This window comes from Aspergillus mulundensis (genome assembly GCF_003369625.1).
Source record: "Aspergillus mulundensis strain DSM 5745 chromosome Unknown scaffold_10, whole genome shotgun sequence".
In the NCBI taxonomy this organism is placed as follows: Eukaryota; Fungi; Ascomycota; class Eurotiomycetes; order Eurotiales; family Aspergillaceae; genus Aspergillus; species Aspergillus mulundensis.
The window spans coordinates 207,157-224,481 of NW_020797898.1; the positions used below are offsets into that span (position 1 = coordinate 207,157).

The 17,325-nt window shown below is 48.7% G+C and overlaps 7 protein-coding genes across 7 annotated transcripts in view; 4 read left to right on the forward strand and 3 right to left on the reverse strand.

Moving 5' to 3' along the window:
• Nucleotides 1-2,910: 2,910 nt before the first annotated feature.
• On the forward strand, nt 2,911-5,772 carry DSM5745_08494 (ankyrin repeat domain-containing protein; the record flags this gene model as incomplete). Its single annotated transcript, XM_026750510.1, has 1 exon — nt 2,911-5,772. The coding sequence occupies one exon, from the start codon at nt 2,911-2,913 to the stop codon at nt 5,770-5,772; it is 2,862 nt and encodes a 953-aa protein (XP_026600523.1).
• A 415-nt stretch (nt 5,773-6,187) lies between these two features.
• On the forward strand, nt 6,188-7,745 carry DSM5745_08495 (uncharacterized protein; the record flags this gene model as incomplete). The annotated part of the gene is made up of 3 exons (XM_026750511.1): nt 6,188-6,541; nt 6,605-7,524; nt 7,589-7,745. 3 exons carry the CDS (start codon nt 6,188-6,190, stop codon nt 7,743-7,745), a joined length of 1,431 nt encoding a protein of 476 aa, XP_026600524.1.
• A 145-nt stretch (nt 7,746-7,890) lies between these two features.
• Nucleotides 7,891-8,903, reverse strand: DSM5745_08496 (putative plasma membrane ammonium transporter (Ato3); the record flags this gene model as incomplete). The annotated part of the gene is made up of 3 exons (XM_026750512.1): nt 7,891-8,049; nt 8,107-8,282; nt 8,345-8,903. 3 exons carry the CDS (start codon nt 8,901-8,903, stop codon nt 7,891-7,893), a joined length of 894 nt encoding a protein of 297 aa, XP_026600525.1.
• A 1,402-nt stretch (nt 8,904-10,305) lies between these two features.
• On the reverse strand, nt 10,306-10,732 carry DSM5745_08497 (uncharacterized protein; the record flags this gene model as incomplete). Its single annotated transcript, XM_026750513.1, has 2 exons — nt 10,306-10,542; nt 10,646-10,732. The coding sequence occupies 2 exons, from the start codon at nt 10,730-10,732 to the stop codon at nt 10,306-10,308; spliced, it is 324 nt and encodes a 107-aa protein (XP_026600526.1).
• A 1,542-nt stretch (nt 10,733-12,274) lies between these two features.
• DSM5745_08498 (uncharacterized protein) lies at nt 12,275-13,293 on the forward strand (the record flags this gene model as incomplete). The annotated part of the gene is made up of 2 exons (XM_026750514.1): nt 12,275-13,076; nt 13,163-13,293. 2 exons carry the CDS (start codon nt 12,275-12,277, stop codon nt 13,291-13,293), a joined length of 933 nt encoding a protein of 310 aa, XP_026600527.1.
• A 1,691-nt stretch (nt 13,294-14,984) lies between these two features.
• On the forward strand, nt 14,985-16,973 carry DSM5745_08499 (uncharacterized protein; the record flags this gene model as incomplete). Its single annotated transcript, XM_026750515.1, has 4 exons — nt 14,985-15,262; nt 15,314-15,584; nt 15,642-15,984; nt 16,042-16,973. 4 exons carry the CDS (start codon nt 14,985-14,987, stop codon nt 16,971-16,973), a joined length of 1,824 nt encoding a protein of 607 aa, XP_026600528.1.
• Nucleotides 16,974-17,154: 181 nt separating this feature from the next.
• Nucleotides 17,155-17,325, reverse strand: part of DSM5745_08500 (uncharacterized protein) — a gene marked incomplete at both ends in the record, with an annotated part of 5,984 nt that continues 5,813 nt past the window's right edge. The window contains 2 exons of the mRNA XM_026750516.1: nt 17,155-17,158; nt 17,207-17,256. Coding sequence (XP_026600529.1) covers nt 17,155-17,158; nt 17,207-17,256 — 54 coding nt within the window. The remainder of the gene's footprint in view (nt 17,159-17,206; nt 17,257-17,325) is intronic.

Here is a 17,325-nt window from a genome sequence, read left to right on the forward strand (position 1 = left end):
TTTAATATTTATTATTTATTAATAAGTTAATAACTACCTTAGTACTTATTAACTGCTTAGCAAGTGCTTATTAAGTGCTTATTATTTTAAAAACTATTTAATACTATTTAAATTATCTAAATTATTATTAAAAAATACTTATTAACTGCTTGCCAAGTAGCTATTATTTAAATGTTAAAATTTTATTATTATTATTACTAACTACTTGCTAACTGCTTGCCAACTGCTTGTCAAGCAGTTTTTATTTTAAATATTATTTAAATTATTTAAATATGTTAGTATTATTACTAACTGCTTGCCAACTGATACTGCACTAAGCTTAGGAGAACGTGAATTACTATGATAGGAAAGTATTATGTATTTATAGTAGGAATTAATTACTAATTTTTAAGTTAAAGTTTTAAGTTAAACTTAATATTTTATATATTATATAACTAACAGCCGCCTTACCACGTGGTTAAATTAATATTAAAGTTCTTTTTATTAAGTAGCCTTAGGCTGCTAAATTATATTATTATAATATTATATAATTATAATATTATAATAGTAATTATAATACATCCCTTTTCTAAGTAATTATACCCTTGTAATTTATAAACTTATATTTTTACTTTATAAAAAGTAATTTAAATTATAAATTTTATTAAGTATTATAAAATAAGCCCTCCCTAAATATATAAAGCATTATAGTTTACATGTAATTTATATTTAAATTAAGGGTAAAAAATTAATTTAATCATTTTATTTTATTACTAGGTTTAAATATAATATTACTACCTGCGGTGGCTAGGCATAATATTTTAATTTTGATATTAAAATACCCTTATAATTTTTGTTTTTTTTTTTAATTTTTTTTTTAAATTGTAAAGTAAAATAGCCCTTATAAGTATATGCCTTTTTATTATATATTTATTACTTTTTAATTATTTAATTATATTTTTAAAATTAATATACCTTACATTGACCCTTTCCCGTGCTTTTTAAGTATTATATTATTTATTTTAATAATATTAATTATATATTAATATTATTAAGCTTATAGATTTTATTGCTCCATTGACTTGGCTTGACAAAAGAATGAACAAGATATAGGACTATCTTAATAGTAATATAACTAGCTATTTAACTAAGATAAATAACTAACCTTATTCCTGCAGAATTAAAATAAGTAAAAATTTTATAATAGTTATTAAACAAACTATATATAAAGTATTATAAATAAATATACTTAAACTTTCTTGCTAGTACTAGGACCTGGCTTTTTACCTATTTTTTATATAAAAAGTAAAAAAATAATAGTACTTTTAATTTTTTTTAGTTACATGGAATCCCGGGCTTTAAAAAAAGTAAACTTATATAAGTTACTATTATTTTAGCCTAAGAGTATATTTTTTATATATTTTAATTTACTTGTTATTAAAAATATTTTAAAATTATTTAAAAATAGCTACTTATTATTACTAGTATACTTTTACTACTTACAAAACCCTGCTAAGCCTGGACCCTTTAATTTAAATAATATTTTTACTAGTATTACTTAATAGTTCGCGCGTGCTAACAGCATAGGCTAATTATTTATATTAATAATTACTTAATATTAAAAAAAAGGATTTCCCGCAGGTTAACTTAAACTAAATAATTATTATTACCTTATTTTTAAAATACTTTTTTTTATTTTATGGTTATTGTGGTTATTAATGCGCTTAATAAATATAACTTAAAAAAATATAAGCTTTTAAAAGTTTTTAATAATATTTTATAAGAGTTATTTACTTTAGTTAAAATACTTATATTAAGTAAGAATAATTAGGACCTTATTTACTATTTTAAAAGCTACCCCACTATTTAGTTATTAAGTAAAAATAACTTAAACAATATTTACTAACTTATTAAAATTAAAACCTAAAAGCTTATATATCGCGGCTAATTACTAAGGTTTTTTAATTATAAAAAAATAAAGTAAATTATTATATATAAGGTTAGTAAAGGCGCGAATAGGATATAAGTTAAGTTTTAATAATTTATAAAATTAAATATATTAATATTTAAAGGTTTTTTTAGGTAACCTTATAGCTGCAAGCACTTTACTAGTTAAAAATAAATAAAATTATTAATAAAAAAATTAAAAAACTTTTTTTAAAGCTTAAGAATTTATACTATAAAACTTTTAATAAAATTAAACAAGGGCTATCCTAAATTAATAAAAAATACGCCTTTAGCATCCTGCAATGGCTTCTGTTTGCCCAGCAAAATCTCACCGTGGATGAAATCCTGGCAGCGGCATCAATCTCTGTGGGACTACCAACCGCCCGACTTACAAAAGACCAGATCCTGGACCTGTGCTGCAACCTTGTTATATTTGACGCCGAGCTGGAGGCTTTTACCTTTGCCCACCTTTCAGTAAGAGAGTTCCTGGAGAACCAGCCGCTGTTCCCCGACAAGCCGTCCCATGCCCTTCTAGCCAAGACATGCTTGTTGTCTCTTCTCGGCGACGTTGCTGCGGAAGCACCGGATGCCCTACTTGAGCAGTATAACATCCTCATGAACGCAGATAATCTACATACTATATCTCGCTACGCGGTTCTCCACTGGGCTCACCATTGCCAGTGTGCTGGTCGTCCTCTGCGAACCGTTCACCTCGGAGTATTAATGCAGTACTTCCTATCTCCGGAAAGAGACGGAATGTCGCCAATGTTTCGATCCTGGTAGATATTAGGGCTGAGGTGCCGCCATGGTTTTTTCTATTTCCAAGAGTTGCTTCCTTGCTTCGCAGAGGAAGGGAAAAGCAAACACTCGGGAATGCTCACTGCTTGCCGTTTTGGCTTTACAGAAGTGCTTGAAAACCTCATCAACAATGATACGGATTTTACTTCACGGAATACGTACGGACAAACATGTCTGGAGTTAGCAATGAATTATCGCAACCTGAGCTGCATGGACTTACTGATCAACGTCGATTGCGGCCGAACCCCAACGGAGCTCCTGGTTCACGCGGTCGCTAGATGTTCAAAAGAGGTAGTAGCCCATTTGCTTCAGAGCATAACGGGCATTGAGATTACCGACGAAATACTGCTGCGTGTGCTTGAGAAAGCCTCAGTTGAGTATCTTTTGACAATGTTGAAGCTATTGCATGACTATGACTGCGACGGATTTCATTCTCATATAACCAGCGAGGTCATGCTTGCAGCAGTATCCAATCATTTCGACTGCAACGTCGAGCATGTCGAGCTCTTATGCAAGAGAGGCCTGGGCGCGCATCTGGTTACCGAACAAGTTTTTGCAGCCGCCGCAAAACTTCCGGACGGTCAATTTGTCATTAAGATCCTGTTAAATGCCACCGGTGGCAGAATGCCTGTTACAGAGACGATCGTGACAGCTGCAGCTGGGAACTCGGTGCAAGGGATTGCTATCATTGAAATACTCTTGGGATATGCCGGGAGCGAAATGCCTCTTACAGAAGCCGTTTTTATAGCTGCAGCTGGGAATGAAACACAGGGGAAAGAGATTATTGATGTTTTATTGAAGGCCGCTGGGGGTTCGATCTCCGTAACTCCAGACCTCGTGGCAGCGGCTTCCAGAAACGGCAAACAAGGGAGTCAAATACTGGAGACCCTCAGGGATCGGGGTGTTGTGGCCCTTACACAAGAAATGATACTAGAGGCCTGTTGGAACTCAGTGGGGGTCCGAAATAACCTGGAAATCCTCTACCGCAAACGACCAGGGAAACTGAGGCTCACAGAACTGATGGTTATGGCTGCTATTGCCAGCGGACCCGAAATCTTAAGATTTCTGCTTAACCGGCACCGATATTCAGATGAAGCAATCCCGCTTGGGACATCCGGCGAATTTGCTCACGGTGATTGCAAGATAACAGAGTTTCTTCTTCTTGCAGCTTCACAAAACAATCCGGAGAGAGATCCCGTCACTGTCATGGAGATATTACTTGACCACGGGGAGCCCGGTATAATTATACCTAATGCTGTCCTTGTTGTTGCGGTTAGGAGTGAATCTGCGAATAATCTCATACCCCTTCTTCTGGACCACAAGGGTTCTTTGCTCCGCATCTCGGAGCTTGCTCTGATTAGTTCAGCCAGGCATCAATCCTGCGAGCTCTTCATGCTGCTACTCAACAGGGCGGCTGATGGAATGGAAGTAACAGAAGATATTCTCCTAGCGGCAGCCGACAACACGCATTACGGCACTGAGATTATGGAAGCGATCATCCGCCACAGTCCGCATCAATTGCACATCACTGAAACGGTGCTAGTTGCGGCTGCAATGAACAATAATCAGAATCCCAGACTTATGACAACTCTGCTTCAATACGGCCGGGGCTACATCCAGATCACCGAGAGTATGGCTTTAGCTGCGGCGCGATGTACCAAAGGAACGGAGCTGATGGAAATGCTTCTGAAGTGGAAAAATCCCGTCCAGTATTCGGATCGTATGTTGGAAAGTGCCGCTGGGAATTGCCTTGGAGGAAAACAGATCGTACAGTTATTGATCGATCACTTCGGGCCCAGGGTCCGTATCACCAATGCCGCGCTTAAAGTTACTCTAGGTGCATGCATCACGTTCGACGAGAAGGTTGAGAGTCTCGCGTTCCTGCTTAACCACTATAGGGAGGACGCATTGATTAGCGAGGAAGTCTTCCAGGCAGCAGCCAGATCGGATGCGGAATCGCCAATATTTCTGGAATTGCTGGAAACACATCAGCGTGCAAACGTCGAGGTCACCGAGACCCTTCTCCGTTCTGCGGTAAGAAACTGCAGGAGCCGTCCGAGCCCGCTGGATTTTCTCCTGCCCCGATGCCACGGTCCAAGTAATGTCACTGAAGATGTACTCTTGGCTGCAGCCCGTGCGGGTAATGACGACGCTCTAGTGCTTATACTGGAAAATTATGGTGCGGAAATCAACATCTCAGAAGAGGTGCTGAAGGCCACAGCGCAGCACTGTAACATTTATACCGTTAAACCTTTGCTGCGCCATCTCGCAGATGACGCACAAATCACACCGAGCGTCCTTAAAGCGGCTGCCCTTAATAAGACCTATTCCGGGGTAGATGTTCTAGACTGTCTGGTTAACCAAGAAGGGCAACACCACATCACCCCCGAAATTGTTACTGCAGCAGCCGCAAACAATTCTTGCGGCGCAGAGGTTCTCTCCCACCTTATCTCCCGCTTCCCAGCCGAGACAAGGGCTGCAGTTACACACGACGCTTTCTTAGCTGCTGTCTTCCGCGCCAATTGGGACGTCCTCCGCATCCTTGAGGATTTTGGCATGTTCACCACACCGCAACACAACGCAATCGCCCATCTCTACGATGCTGCTCGAATTGGGGATATCTTTATAGCACGAGGCACCCTCGCTGCGGGGATCTACCCGGACCACAGCACCCGAGAAGGCCTGACGCCATTATCGCACGCGGTGGTCTATCGTTGTCGGAAAGAGAAAGATACCATCGTCAGGGATCTCCTTGCAACAGGGCGTGTGGACGTCAACTCTAGAGATTGCCTAGGCCGGACGCCGCTGTACTACGCCGTTGAGTCTTATGGCTGCCACCATTGTTCCAGGGACCCAATCACCATTCAGATTCTGCTGGATGCGGGAGCGCGGATTGATCTCGCTGATGAGTTTGGGGAAACGCCGCTTGATTTGGCCGTAAGGCAGGGCAAGTACGTCGTAGTGCTTTTGCTGCAGCGGGCCGCTCAACTGCGTGGTGAATGTGTGGATGGTTCTCAAGGTGAAATTGTAGAGCATAAATCTAGATAGACGTTGCTAACTAGCTACATTGCGACTTACCTTATGGTGCCGTGCGTATTTCTCCATGGATATGTATTTTTATACGGCCTTAGAACTTTTGAAGCCCTTGACTAGATTAGATAACTGGTATAAAGTCAACCCTAAGATTTGTTCACTTGGGCCTCAATATAGACGACTCCATCTACAACAGATAACATTTACCCTCAGGTATTGACAAAATGCGAGATTACCACGGCCAAGGCCATGCCCGCTAGAATTAATTAAATTGATATAGATAGACAATCCATGCATAAAAGCACAATCACCCACGTGCAAGCTCCCAACCAATCAGAAGCCACCGCCAATCCTGCCTCAATCTCTGCTTGAAGCTCCAGCTGTCACGAAATTCACAACTTAAAGGCTCCATTCCTCCTCTTCCTGGACCATGAAGACAGTCTACGAAGGTATCCTCGAAATGCTAACCTTCTTCCTCTCCCTTCTTCTTCCAGGGGCCTCCCTGGCTGCCGTCGACAGCTTTTACCCGCCCCTGAACCACACCACCTACATCACCAATGCCTCGCTGGGCACATACGGCGGTGTCTTTCATGCCCCGTCGGACAAAGCTAGCCCCACGGGCGACAGCGTCTACAATTACTGTACCATGCCTCATCCGCATGTAGACACTTACTCCCTGCCCGCCCCGGTGCGGAATGGCTCCGTGGACGCAAAACTAGTGTATCTCGAGTACGTCCAACGGCATCAGAGACGCACGCCGTACAATATTCTTCCGGGTGGAGAGGTAACTTCATTAATTCCCCGGTTCCCCTCCATATGACTCAATCTTTTCTAACGCGGCGTCCAGAACCAAGAATACAACTGCGACACAATCCACCCACACCTCTTCGCCTCCCCCTCATCCGGCTCCCCGGCCCCAGCTCAAGTCTACGGACAGGCATACACAGACCCCTCAAACCCATTCCTGTACCTATCCAACTACGTCAACGGCACCTGCCAGTACCCACAACTCACAATCGGCGGGTACCTAGACGGGGTCCAGCACGGGCGCGACCTGCACGAGCTCTACAGCAAGAAACTCAATCTTATCCCGTCAACTCTGACCCAAGCCACCAAGGACAAAGTGTGGTTCCGCTCCAGCTCCGCAGCGCTGACGCAGGGGTCCGCCGGCGCCGTCCTCCGCGGTCTCTGGCCGACTTATACCGGTCCGCTACCATTGCACCAGCAGCCTGCCAGCATCGACAGCATTAATCGCGGATTTTCGTGCCCCAAGCGTGATACGCTTCTTGATAGGATCCAGAGTACGACCGAGTGGGACGAGCATATCGCTGTGACTGAGCCCCTGCGCACTAAGCTGGCGGATATGTTCAATGCGTCTTCCGACGCTGCCTGGATGGATACCTGGGACCATTTCGCGGATAACTTCCAGGGCCGGCTGTGTAACGGGTATGAGCTTCCTTGCTCTCTACACGACACCTCGGCGTGCGTGAGCGACTCCCAGGCAGAGGAGGTCTTCCGCGCCGGCGACTGGATGTACAATTACTGGTGGCGGAAGAACCCGGATGTCAGGGAGTATATCCAGGTTATTGAAGGGCTGTTTATTAGTGAGCTGGTGAGGAAATTTGAGGCTGTGCAGAAGGGGGAGACTGGTGTTGTGTATAGTCATACGTTTGCGCATGATGGCGATATTGCGCCGCTTTTGGGGGCGATGGGCATTCGTGCGCTTAGATGGCCGGGGATGGGGAGTAATGTTGCGTTTGAGGTTTGGTATGTGGATTCTCTTTTCGATCCGTTGATGATATGGGAAGAGCTGGGTGCTAACGTTGGATAGGGAGACATCTACACATGAATTCTTTGCGAGGGTGTTGTATAGCGGGCGGACGATCGAGACGGTCCATGGGGTGCTCGAGTGGATTCCGTTGGGCAGGCTGATTGAGATCCTGAGCGTGTTTGTCCCTGATGATATTGTGGCTCTTTGTAACTCATAGATGGGTAGCAAGCAATTGCTCAGGAAGTAGAGACTTTGATATGTAAGCTCTTTCATTTGTCATTTCATGTTGTTCTATAACCGTCTAGAGCAAACAAGACCACCACCGAAAAGCGATAAATCTGCCTTCTGCGTTTTGAAAGCCTCTAGTCCTCAGACCTCCTCATCTTCTGACTCCTACCTGGAATAACACTACTCAGATCCCCGACAGGCAGAGAGATCGGGAAATCAACGGCTTCCAAAATTTGCGTGAGGAAGATGTGCCAGACGGGGACACAGAGGGCGAAATTGAATGCGCCACCAGCCTATTCACATTAGTTCTTTATATCCCTCCTTGCCAGGTGTACAACGGTGAGACTCACAACAAGCAATTTCTCCGCCAACTCGTGCGCGCCATTCGCCATCTGGAAGAATGCAGCGGCGACAAGCGCGAAGGTGATGACGAGCAGAAAAAGCGCGGAGAACAGGCAGACGTTTGTTCGGATCGAGCAGATTAGGTAGATGAATGTTAGGAGGGAGAGGAAGAGGTAGTAGAATCCTAGCGTTCTTAGTTAGATTGTGGTCTTTCAGGGATATAAGGTCGGATAGTCGGATACGTACCTATTGTCGCCGCGTATCCCTCGGTCTGCTGCCCCTCAAACGAGTTCCCAGTCGGCGAGTAATTCATCCCAGACGCGAAGAACGGCATGAGGCCGCCTCCCTGGACAAGCCAGAATGTGCCTAATGTCAAGTAAACATCCAGCCCCGTCCCGGACATGATTCGCCAAGTACACTGGGGGTGAGGGGCCATACCATAAGTAAAGAAAATCGCACAGCTAAACGTATTCCCAATAATCCACTCCCCAATCCCACCGAGAATCTGCACAATGCCCCCGAAGAAGATATAAGCCGGTACAAGCGCGCTCCCGTTCCCGCCGGCCCCGCGCCACCCCATAAGCATGCATGCGTGTGGCGTCGAAGCGATCAGGAACCCCATCAGACAGATTGGTGTTGGATTGCCGAATTTCTTGCGCAGATCGCCTTGCACGCTTGGGTGTTTGGGGCTCAAATAGAGCTTTTCGAAGGTCTCGCGGGAGATGGGGAGGAAGATGCTTTCGGCGGTTTTCATGCGGTTGAGGTGCATGTCGTCGGTGGGTTTGGTGTCGGATGTATCGCTCATGTTGGCGGTGATGGGAATGTTGGATGGGTTGGTGAGATGGGGATGGTGAAGTGGAAGCTGGAGACAAGCAATGAAGGATCCGGGGGGCAGAGCTTATATACGCCCCCGGAGTGCTTGGTGCCTGTGGGTGTATTTCCCCTCAGTCCAGACAGGCTTGAACCCCTGGCCACGGTCATGGTTACATCGAGCCAACCAAATCATGGAGCTATCTGCCTTGGCGGGGGATAATGCGGGGGATGGGCTGGAGCTGTCTGGCCACCGTCTCAATTTGCCTAAATTTTGGGCGATTACCGAGGCCTGCGTGACGTGGGGAGTCCCAGATGCGTATAACCGGGGAAGTTGGCATTGGCGAATGCGAGAGTGCGGGGGAAGATAGGGGGGCTCCGCTATGTGGTCATGGGGCAAATTGCGTTGAGATAGGGTTATGGCATGGATTGCCCTGTCTGTACAATTGGCGGTATTTCACCAATGTAGAGTCGTAAGATGCTCTTCAGATGGCTGGCTTTGTCTCTTCGCCCAAACAGATGCTCGACTTGAATGCTTACTTTGCAATCAGCCCGGTATACCTCTGCTCATCATAAAGCATGAATTCGCGGGGTAAAGGGGTGTGCATGTGGGGATAGCGACCCATGGATCAGCACTCAACGTGCGCTATGGGCGGTTCGGCACTTGTTCTCCAGCCTCAACAGCCGGACGCCGACATTTCATGCTATCCTGGCTGGAACAAGAACATGTCAAGCATGTCAGAATCCGCGCGATGCTACAGCTAAGGGAATGCGTAAGGTATATTGGTAACATGGTGAATTGGCAACACCGCAATAGTGAGCCCTAATGGCAACTTTACGCCTCTATCTAATCCCCATGATGCATCCATGGTATCTGAGAGGGTTATGCGATGTCTTGCGCTGATAAATGATAAGTTTAAGTCACTATGATAGTAAGGCCGGCGCCAGATCGTCACACCCTCTAGGTATTTGGGAAAAGGGGGTTCAGTTTTTGGTTGAAATATATTTCCTGAGACCACAATGAATCTAGCGTGAATCATTTCTTAACTCTTTCACCTTCTTCAATTATTTGCTGGGATAAAAGTCAGTCGCCTTGGTCCCAGTGATGGACGATACGCCCTAAAATCATTGCTCTGCATTGTGTCAAGTGGATTGTGTCAAGTATTTTTTTCAGGTTGAGGGCTGAAATTCTAAGTTATGAACTACGAAGAATGACATCCCCGGGCACATTATCCCGCATCGTTGTCTTTTGATGCTAAGTCTAGTGCATTACCATAGGAGTTACAGCATCATCTCTTCGCCAGCTTTTCCACACACTGAATTGAGACAAGAGCTTGAGGGCATTATTTCCTGCTGACCACTTTCCCGGCCGTGTAGTGTAGTAGCACGACTCTAATCTAGACCCCAGCAGCAAAGACTTCATCCAGCGTATCTACAGCCTCACGCTTATCATTCTCCCCGCAGCGATTCGGCCCCATGCACAGGATACAGCAGCGTTTCTGAAGACCGGTATCCTCGTGCTCAGAGCCGGCGTTGACTTCTTCAAGAGTACTGACGACTTCGCGCTTGTCGTTGGCGCCGCAGCGGTTTGGCCCCATGCAGAGGATACAGCAGCGTTTGGCTATGCCACTGGCCTTCACAGAAGGAAACAAGGTTAGTGGCGAGGACGCTGGAGGGGTGAAATGACGAATGAGAAGGAGCGGAGGAGAGGGTTCTGGGACTCTTGGAAGGGCTTACTTCGTTTGCCGTAGCTGCGAGGGCAACAGGGCCCGCGAGGGTAGGGAGCACAAGGGCGCAGAGGGCGGTGATGGTGGAGAGACGCATGGTGAAGTCAATTACTTCGTGAAAGACAAATCAATCCGAGGAATTTGGAACGGTGGTGCTGGTTTGAGCCTTCCTCGATGAACGGCGTTCGGGTCTGCTTTATAGCTGTCTACCGACCCTCGGCTGGAGCCATATCAAGCGGTCTGGGTGTGGTCATCCCACTGGCAGGCAGCAAGGGCCGAGCTTGACAGTGTTTAATCTAGGTGAATCCAAGGACATGCAGCGAACCAACCAATACAATGAAGAGGAAAACTCCGCATTAAATCAGATAAGATGAATCAGGGCATGTCGGCCGGGGGAAGTACCACTTTCGGCAGGATATGGGGCAGCCCACGGGTTTAGGGCTTGGCCGCTGCCTATACTTAGGTAACATAACAGTCATAGATACGGTAGGGCTGGAGATTCAGGGATGCGTTACTCTGCAGATCGCACTGCTGGTGCATAAAATCCTCCACACCTCTGGAAAACACTACCACTCAGGAAAAGAACGCAAGTGGGTAGCCGCATGTCACGGCTTGAGAGGCCCTTCTTAGCCCTCGGCACAGATCTGATGGCCGTTTTGTGGCGGGCTGTTCCGACACGGCCGGGGTGTGTGCCCGATGCGTCAGGCCTGTTTAAGTCAAGGTCAAAATCGTGCTGGCTGCTAACAGCCACCGGTGTTGTACTTACGCTCACTGCAATCTCGGAAAGCCGCTTTTGAAGTCTGTTTGTAGCATAAATTTCAATGGTTGTGAGCAAAGCCTGGTGCTGGTATATCAAGGCATATAACGGCGATCTGTTTTACCGCTAGACATGGCCTCACCTATTGCTCAGTCATGGTTCGAATTCATACCCGGCTGCCGGGCATATACTGTGCGGGGAGGGCACTAGCAACCATGGTAGGCGTATTACATCTGACGGAAGTGGTCTATTGTATCAACCCTCCCTGTTGATCAGGCCTCATCTGGCTTATCACAAACATGACCCCGCCCTACACCGTACAAACGGCCCTACTAGGGTCCGAGATCAGATAGATTGGATGGATAGTTTGACATCATCAGCCCTACACCATTTAGTCCATTGGATGCACGGCCCGCGTTCAGGCAGGCCGGGACGCCTTAATTGATCTCTCACCAGTCAGGATGTGAAGTTTTGGCAGGCTGGGTATGACAATCCTCGTATTCAGTCAGCTAGCCACCGAGCTTCAGCTGACTTGGCTTTACTTAACCAAGCTTGGCTGATCTTAAGCCCTTGACCTTCAGGTAAGCTGACTCCGCGGGAATGGAGAGTCCACCAACAGTTGATCATCATTGAGCCCGGGGTATGGGGCTGAGTTTTGCGTTCTGAGCGTTGACATCTTCATTGGTTTTTAGAGTCAGCTGGACAGAGCTGAAGGATATCACAGAAAGTTTCTCTGCGGTTATATGCTGGTTGGCCATCGTGTTCTGTCCTTGTTGTCGAGGAAACATATATAAATACCTGCCGCAAAGCTCGCAGGATACCGGGATATCTATCCTTTACCAAAACGCTTTAAGACACCTGAGTGAAGTCCAATTACTCACCATGGCCTTAAACCCTCTCGTCCCAATTGACCCCTCCAACCTCAAAGGCCTCTCCATCCTAATAACAGGCGGCGCATCCGGCCTAGGGCTCAGCGCAGCCCGATACCTCGCATCGTCCGGCGCAATCGTCACAATCGCCGACATCCAGGACGAAGCCGGCACTGCAATCGCCTCCAACCTCGGTGCCCAAGGCTGCATTGTGCAATACGTCCACTGCGACATCACAGACTACGAGTCCCAGGTGGCAGCCTTCCGCGCCGCACTCAACTTCTCACCAAGCAAGGCCCTCGACGCCGTCGCGGCCTTCGCGGGCGTCGACAAGACAGGCCACCTGCTCGACCACGTCACCTCAACGACAACCGAAACCGAGGTCTCCACTGACAGCCCTCCGCCCCCAATCCCCGACCTGCGTCCGATTGACGTGAATCTCAAGGGGACCTTCTACACGGCTACGCTTGCCCTGCATTACTTCCGGCTCCCGCGCCCGTCGGACTCGGCCAGCGCATCGCTTACGATTGTTTCTTCTCTTGCGGGATACATCGACGACACGCATAGCACGGCGTACACGGCGTCGAAGTTCGGGAGCCGGGGTCTGTTCCGCGCGATTCGGGCGCAGGCGAGTTCGCAGCTTAACGTGCGCGTTAACGCGATCTGTCCGTGGGCGATGAGGACGCCGATGATTGAGGGGGCGCTGCAGCGGATGGCGGATTTCGGGATTCTGCCTGGGAAGGGGATTACGATGGTGCCGCATGAGGTTCTTACGGGGGCGTTGGGGAGGATGCTAGTTGACCAGGAGATTCAAGGTATGTTCTTCCACACAGTCGGTCTGGGTTGGGATGCTTGAGGTTTGATTGAAAAGGTAGAGAGCGGATCGTGCTAATGGATGCAGGTCGCGCGTTCGCCATTGTCCCCGAAGGCGCGGTGGATATCGGCGATGATATTGAAGGTGCTTATGGGGGACCGGCGCTTGTGGAGATGATGGCGCTGCGTAAGGCTGCAGGCGACTTCTTGCATAGCTAGCTGCCAGGCTACTGCTAGGGGCAGGGCTGCTCTAGCGATTCTTCCATGCCTTTAAGCCTTCACTACTCCGGTGGCGCATGTTGTCGTGGTTTGACTTTCCGCCCCAAGGCTTCGTTTATTGTTTCCCGGCCGACATGCGCGTTTAGTGATAATTTCACTGTTGATTCTGAACGTTGCAATTGTTCCTCAGTTCCATAGCACTCCGACCGTTAAGTCGTACGTACATAGGTAGTCATGAGGTTGAGCTGAAACATCCCACCGGATATGAGACCCAACCCACGAGGCACCATGCATGAGCCCACCCGGAGACCGTCCCTCTTGTGGCGTTTCGGCCCTGTGAACTATCGATCACCTCCCATGGAACCAGTTCTGGAATAGTATAGCATGGCTGCATGGGAGTCAGACAGGCCCACACTCGCATATATATGGAGCAAACAGCCGAACAGCGCCGCTGAACCCGTGGACGTCCGATATGACGTTCGAGTGGAACGAAGACAGCACATAGGGTATCACTGCCGACTATGTGTACCTCGAACCTCAGCCCATGAAGAGAGTAGCAGTGTTCATCTTGCAATTATTCATAACGGCCATCGGAAATATGTGGAGAATGCCAATGCGACCGGCGGCGCCGCGTTACGAAGTTACGTATCTACGCCCAGGAATTTCCAAAGCCACGAGTACAAGATGGCAAGATGATTTGCCAAGATACGAAGATGGGGTACGAGTCAAGTGAAGCGTGAACTGCCCAGCCAGATCAGATATCCGCCTCTAGTCAATCCTGTCCTGCTCGTATCGAGGAAAGATAGCCGACCACCTATACCGTATCCGACCGTGTGGTTTTTATTCTTCTCCTCCTGCATAGCTCTACTCCGGAGTAAGATCATCAAAAGCACCAACAGCCCTTGACAGTAACAGGACAAGCATGTCACGGCATCTTGCTTGGCCAGGCTTCTCCTGGTCAAGCCTGCAGCAGGATTCTTGTTGGGAGCTTGGCCCATGCTTGGAGGGGAAGCTGGGGGTCCACTGCACGTCTCCACCGCAGAGTTTTCATCTTATCTGATCCCAGTCTTTGCCGGGAACAAGCAAGCTGCAATTGATGATACGGAGCAAGATGTTGTCAATGTGCTGATCATGGTGATGATCTGACTCTACACCACCTGTTTGACCTCCCACCCTCCTTTATTACTCTGTATGGCATTGAGAATCCCATAGCCAAGCTAGAGTGGAGCTAGAGCAGACCCCCTGCCCTCAATCTAAGCGAGGTCAGCTGTTGGATATCCCTCGACTGTGGATATTTTGTTGAAGATCCAACCTATGGCATGATATCTCCGGGAAACGGTGAACCCACGATCCCACGCACCGTGGACGCACCCATCTGATTAGATTATCTGCCTGCATCCCATGTGTCCGAGGTGGAGTGGAACGGCGGACTTGACGCTGTACACAGTTAGCTCTGCCTGCACACACAAATCAGAACCCATGTCAGCCCACACGACCGGGATCCCATTACGCAGTCCGCTCCATCCGACTTCGGAGCGTCTCGCAATGTGGATCTGCCCACGGTAGCTCCAAGCAGGCTTTTTGAATCCCGCCCGCTATAAGGGCCCGACGCCCTGCTGCTCAGCTCGTCTTCCGAAATCTTATCTGATCGACGCCTTCACCCTCACACAGCCAGCTCGATCAGGATCACCATGGCCATCCGCTCCAGGCTCCGCGCTGCCTTCCGCCGCCGCGCCACCGACGATGCCACCACAGCGAGCACTGACACCGAGCTCCCGCCTGCAACCGCCCAGCAGGAGACCTTCGGCAAGACGGACCCCTCGCCCGAGTCGGGCGTCAGCGGTGCAGACGGGTCCGTCGCGAACCCCGACGCCGCAACGCCGCCGGAGGAGCTGCAGCGCGGTGTCAACGAGGTCGAGGCCGTCACGCAGACGTGGAGCAAGAAGTCGCTGATTGCGGTGTTTATCAAGTGCGCCACGCCCTTCATCCCCATATCCTAGGGCATAGCTAACGGGTGCAGCATCTGGGCCCTCTACTTCGTCAACGCCTTCCAGTCCTCCATCATCAGCAACCTGCTCCCCTACGTGACCTCCGACTTCGAAGCCCACTCGCTGCTGACAACCATCTACGTCGTCGCCGACTGTTTCTCCGCCGCCGTGTTCATCCCGCTGTCCAAGATCCTCGATGTCTGGGGCCGCGCCGAGGGCTTCCTCTTCATGACGGTGTGCGCGACACTCGGCATGGTCATCATGGCGGCCTGCCATAACCTGCCGACGTTCTGCGCTGGATACGTATGTCATGCTCCCTCTATTTCAATTCCCTCCACCCACTAATACATGGATGCGTAGGTCTTCTACACAATCGGCTTCAGCGGCATGACCTACTGCGTCGACGTGATCACAGCCGACAGCTCCAAGCTCAAGAACCGAGCCCTCGCCTACGCATTCACGTCCTCCCCCTACATCATCACTGCCTTCGCGGGCCCCAAGGCCTCCGAGGACTTCTACGCCCTGTACGGCTGGCGCTGGGGCATGGGCGTGTTCAGCATCGTATTCCCCATCACCGCAATGCCGCTGTATATCCTGTTCAAGCGGAACCTGCGCAAGGCGAAGAAGGAGGGTGTGCTGAATCAAGAGGATTCAGGCCGGACGTTCCTGCAGAGTGTGTGGCATTATATTATCGAGTTTGACGGTGCGCACCCACTTCCCTGAACACTGTAAGCCGAGGGCGTGCTAACGCTTGTTCTAGCATTCGGCATGTTCGTCTTCTCCGCCGGCCTGGTCATCTTCTTCCTCCCCTTCGATATCGCCGACAGCGCACCGAACGGCTGGGGGACGGGTTACATCATCGCCATGATCGTCGTGGGCGTGGTCATGCTGGGCATATTCGTCCTGCACGAGCTGTACATTGCGCCTGTGCCTATGCTCAAGTTCAGCTTCTTGATGGACAGGACTGTCATCGGCGCGTGCTTACTGGATGCAACGTACCAGATCTCGTACTACTGCTGGGCCAACTACTTCACCTCCTTCCTGCAGATTGTCAACGACCTCACCCTCGCTGAATCCGGATACGTCTCCAACACCTTCGACGTTGTCTCGGGCGTCCTTCTCTTTGGTGTTGGCTATGTTATCAGATACACCGGGCGCTTCAAGTGGCTGCTCTACATTGCGGTGCCGCTATACATCTTCGCCCAGGGACTTATGATCTACTTCCGCCGCCCCAACCAGAGCGTTGGCTATCTAGTCATGTGTCAGATCTTTATCTCCATTGGTGGAAGTATCTTCATCATCATCGAGCAGCTGGCGATCCTGGCAGCCGTTGACCACCAGCACGTCGCGACTGTGCTGGCCCTGCTGAATGTCGTTGGAACCATCGGTGGCGCGATGGGCAATACCATTTCCGGCGCTATCTGGACGAATACCTTCCGTCCGGGATTGATGAAGTATCTCCCCGCTGCTGAGCTGTCGAATATCGATATGATCTACGACGACCTGGACACCCAGAAGAGTTATGCTATTGGGACGCCCGCGCGAGAGGCGATTCAGAAGGCGTATGGGTATGCGCAGACGAGGATGCTTGCGGCTGGAACGGGTATTATGGCGCTGTGCTTCCTGTGGACGATTATGATTCGGAATATCAATGTCGGGAAGATCGCGCAGGTGAAGGGTAATGTCTTCTAAGCGTGTCTTGCGCTTGCTGCCATGCCCAGGCTTTGTTTTCTTACAGACTGATGGCTGCGTCCATCGCTTTTGCATAAAAGTTTGACGGCGTTCGGATGGTGTGCCATAAGGTTGTGGTCAGGTGTGCTAGACGTATAGCTCAAACTCATTATATACTAGAATAATATTCAATCTCGTTCCCTCAGCTCGTGTCAGCTTTTCTGTCCATGTTGACAAGGTGATGCGCCTGTTACTTAGCACTTTGGGCGCGGCACCTGTCCTCCGCGTCATCTTCAGAGGCCATCTTCATTCAGGTTATCATCATCAAGGCCATCTTCATCCAGGTCATCTTCATCCAAGTCATCTTCATCCA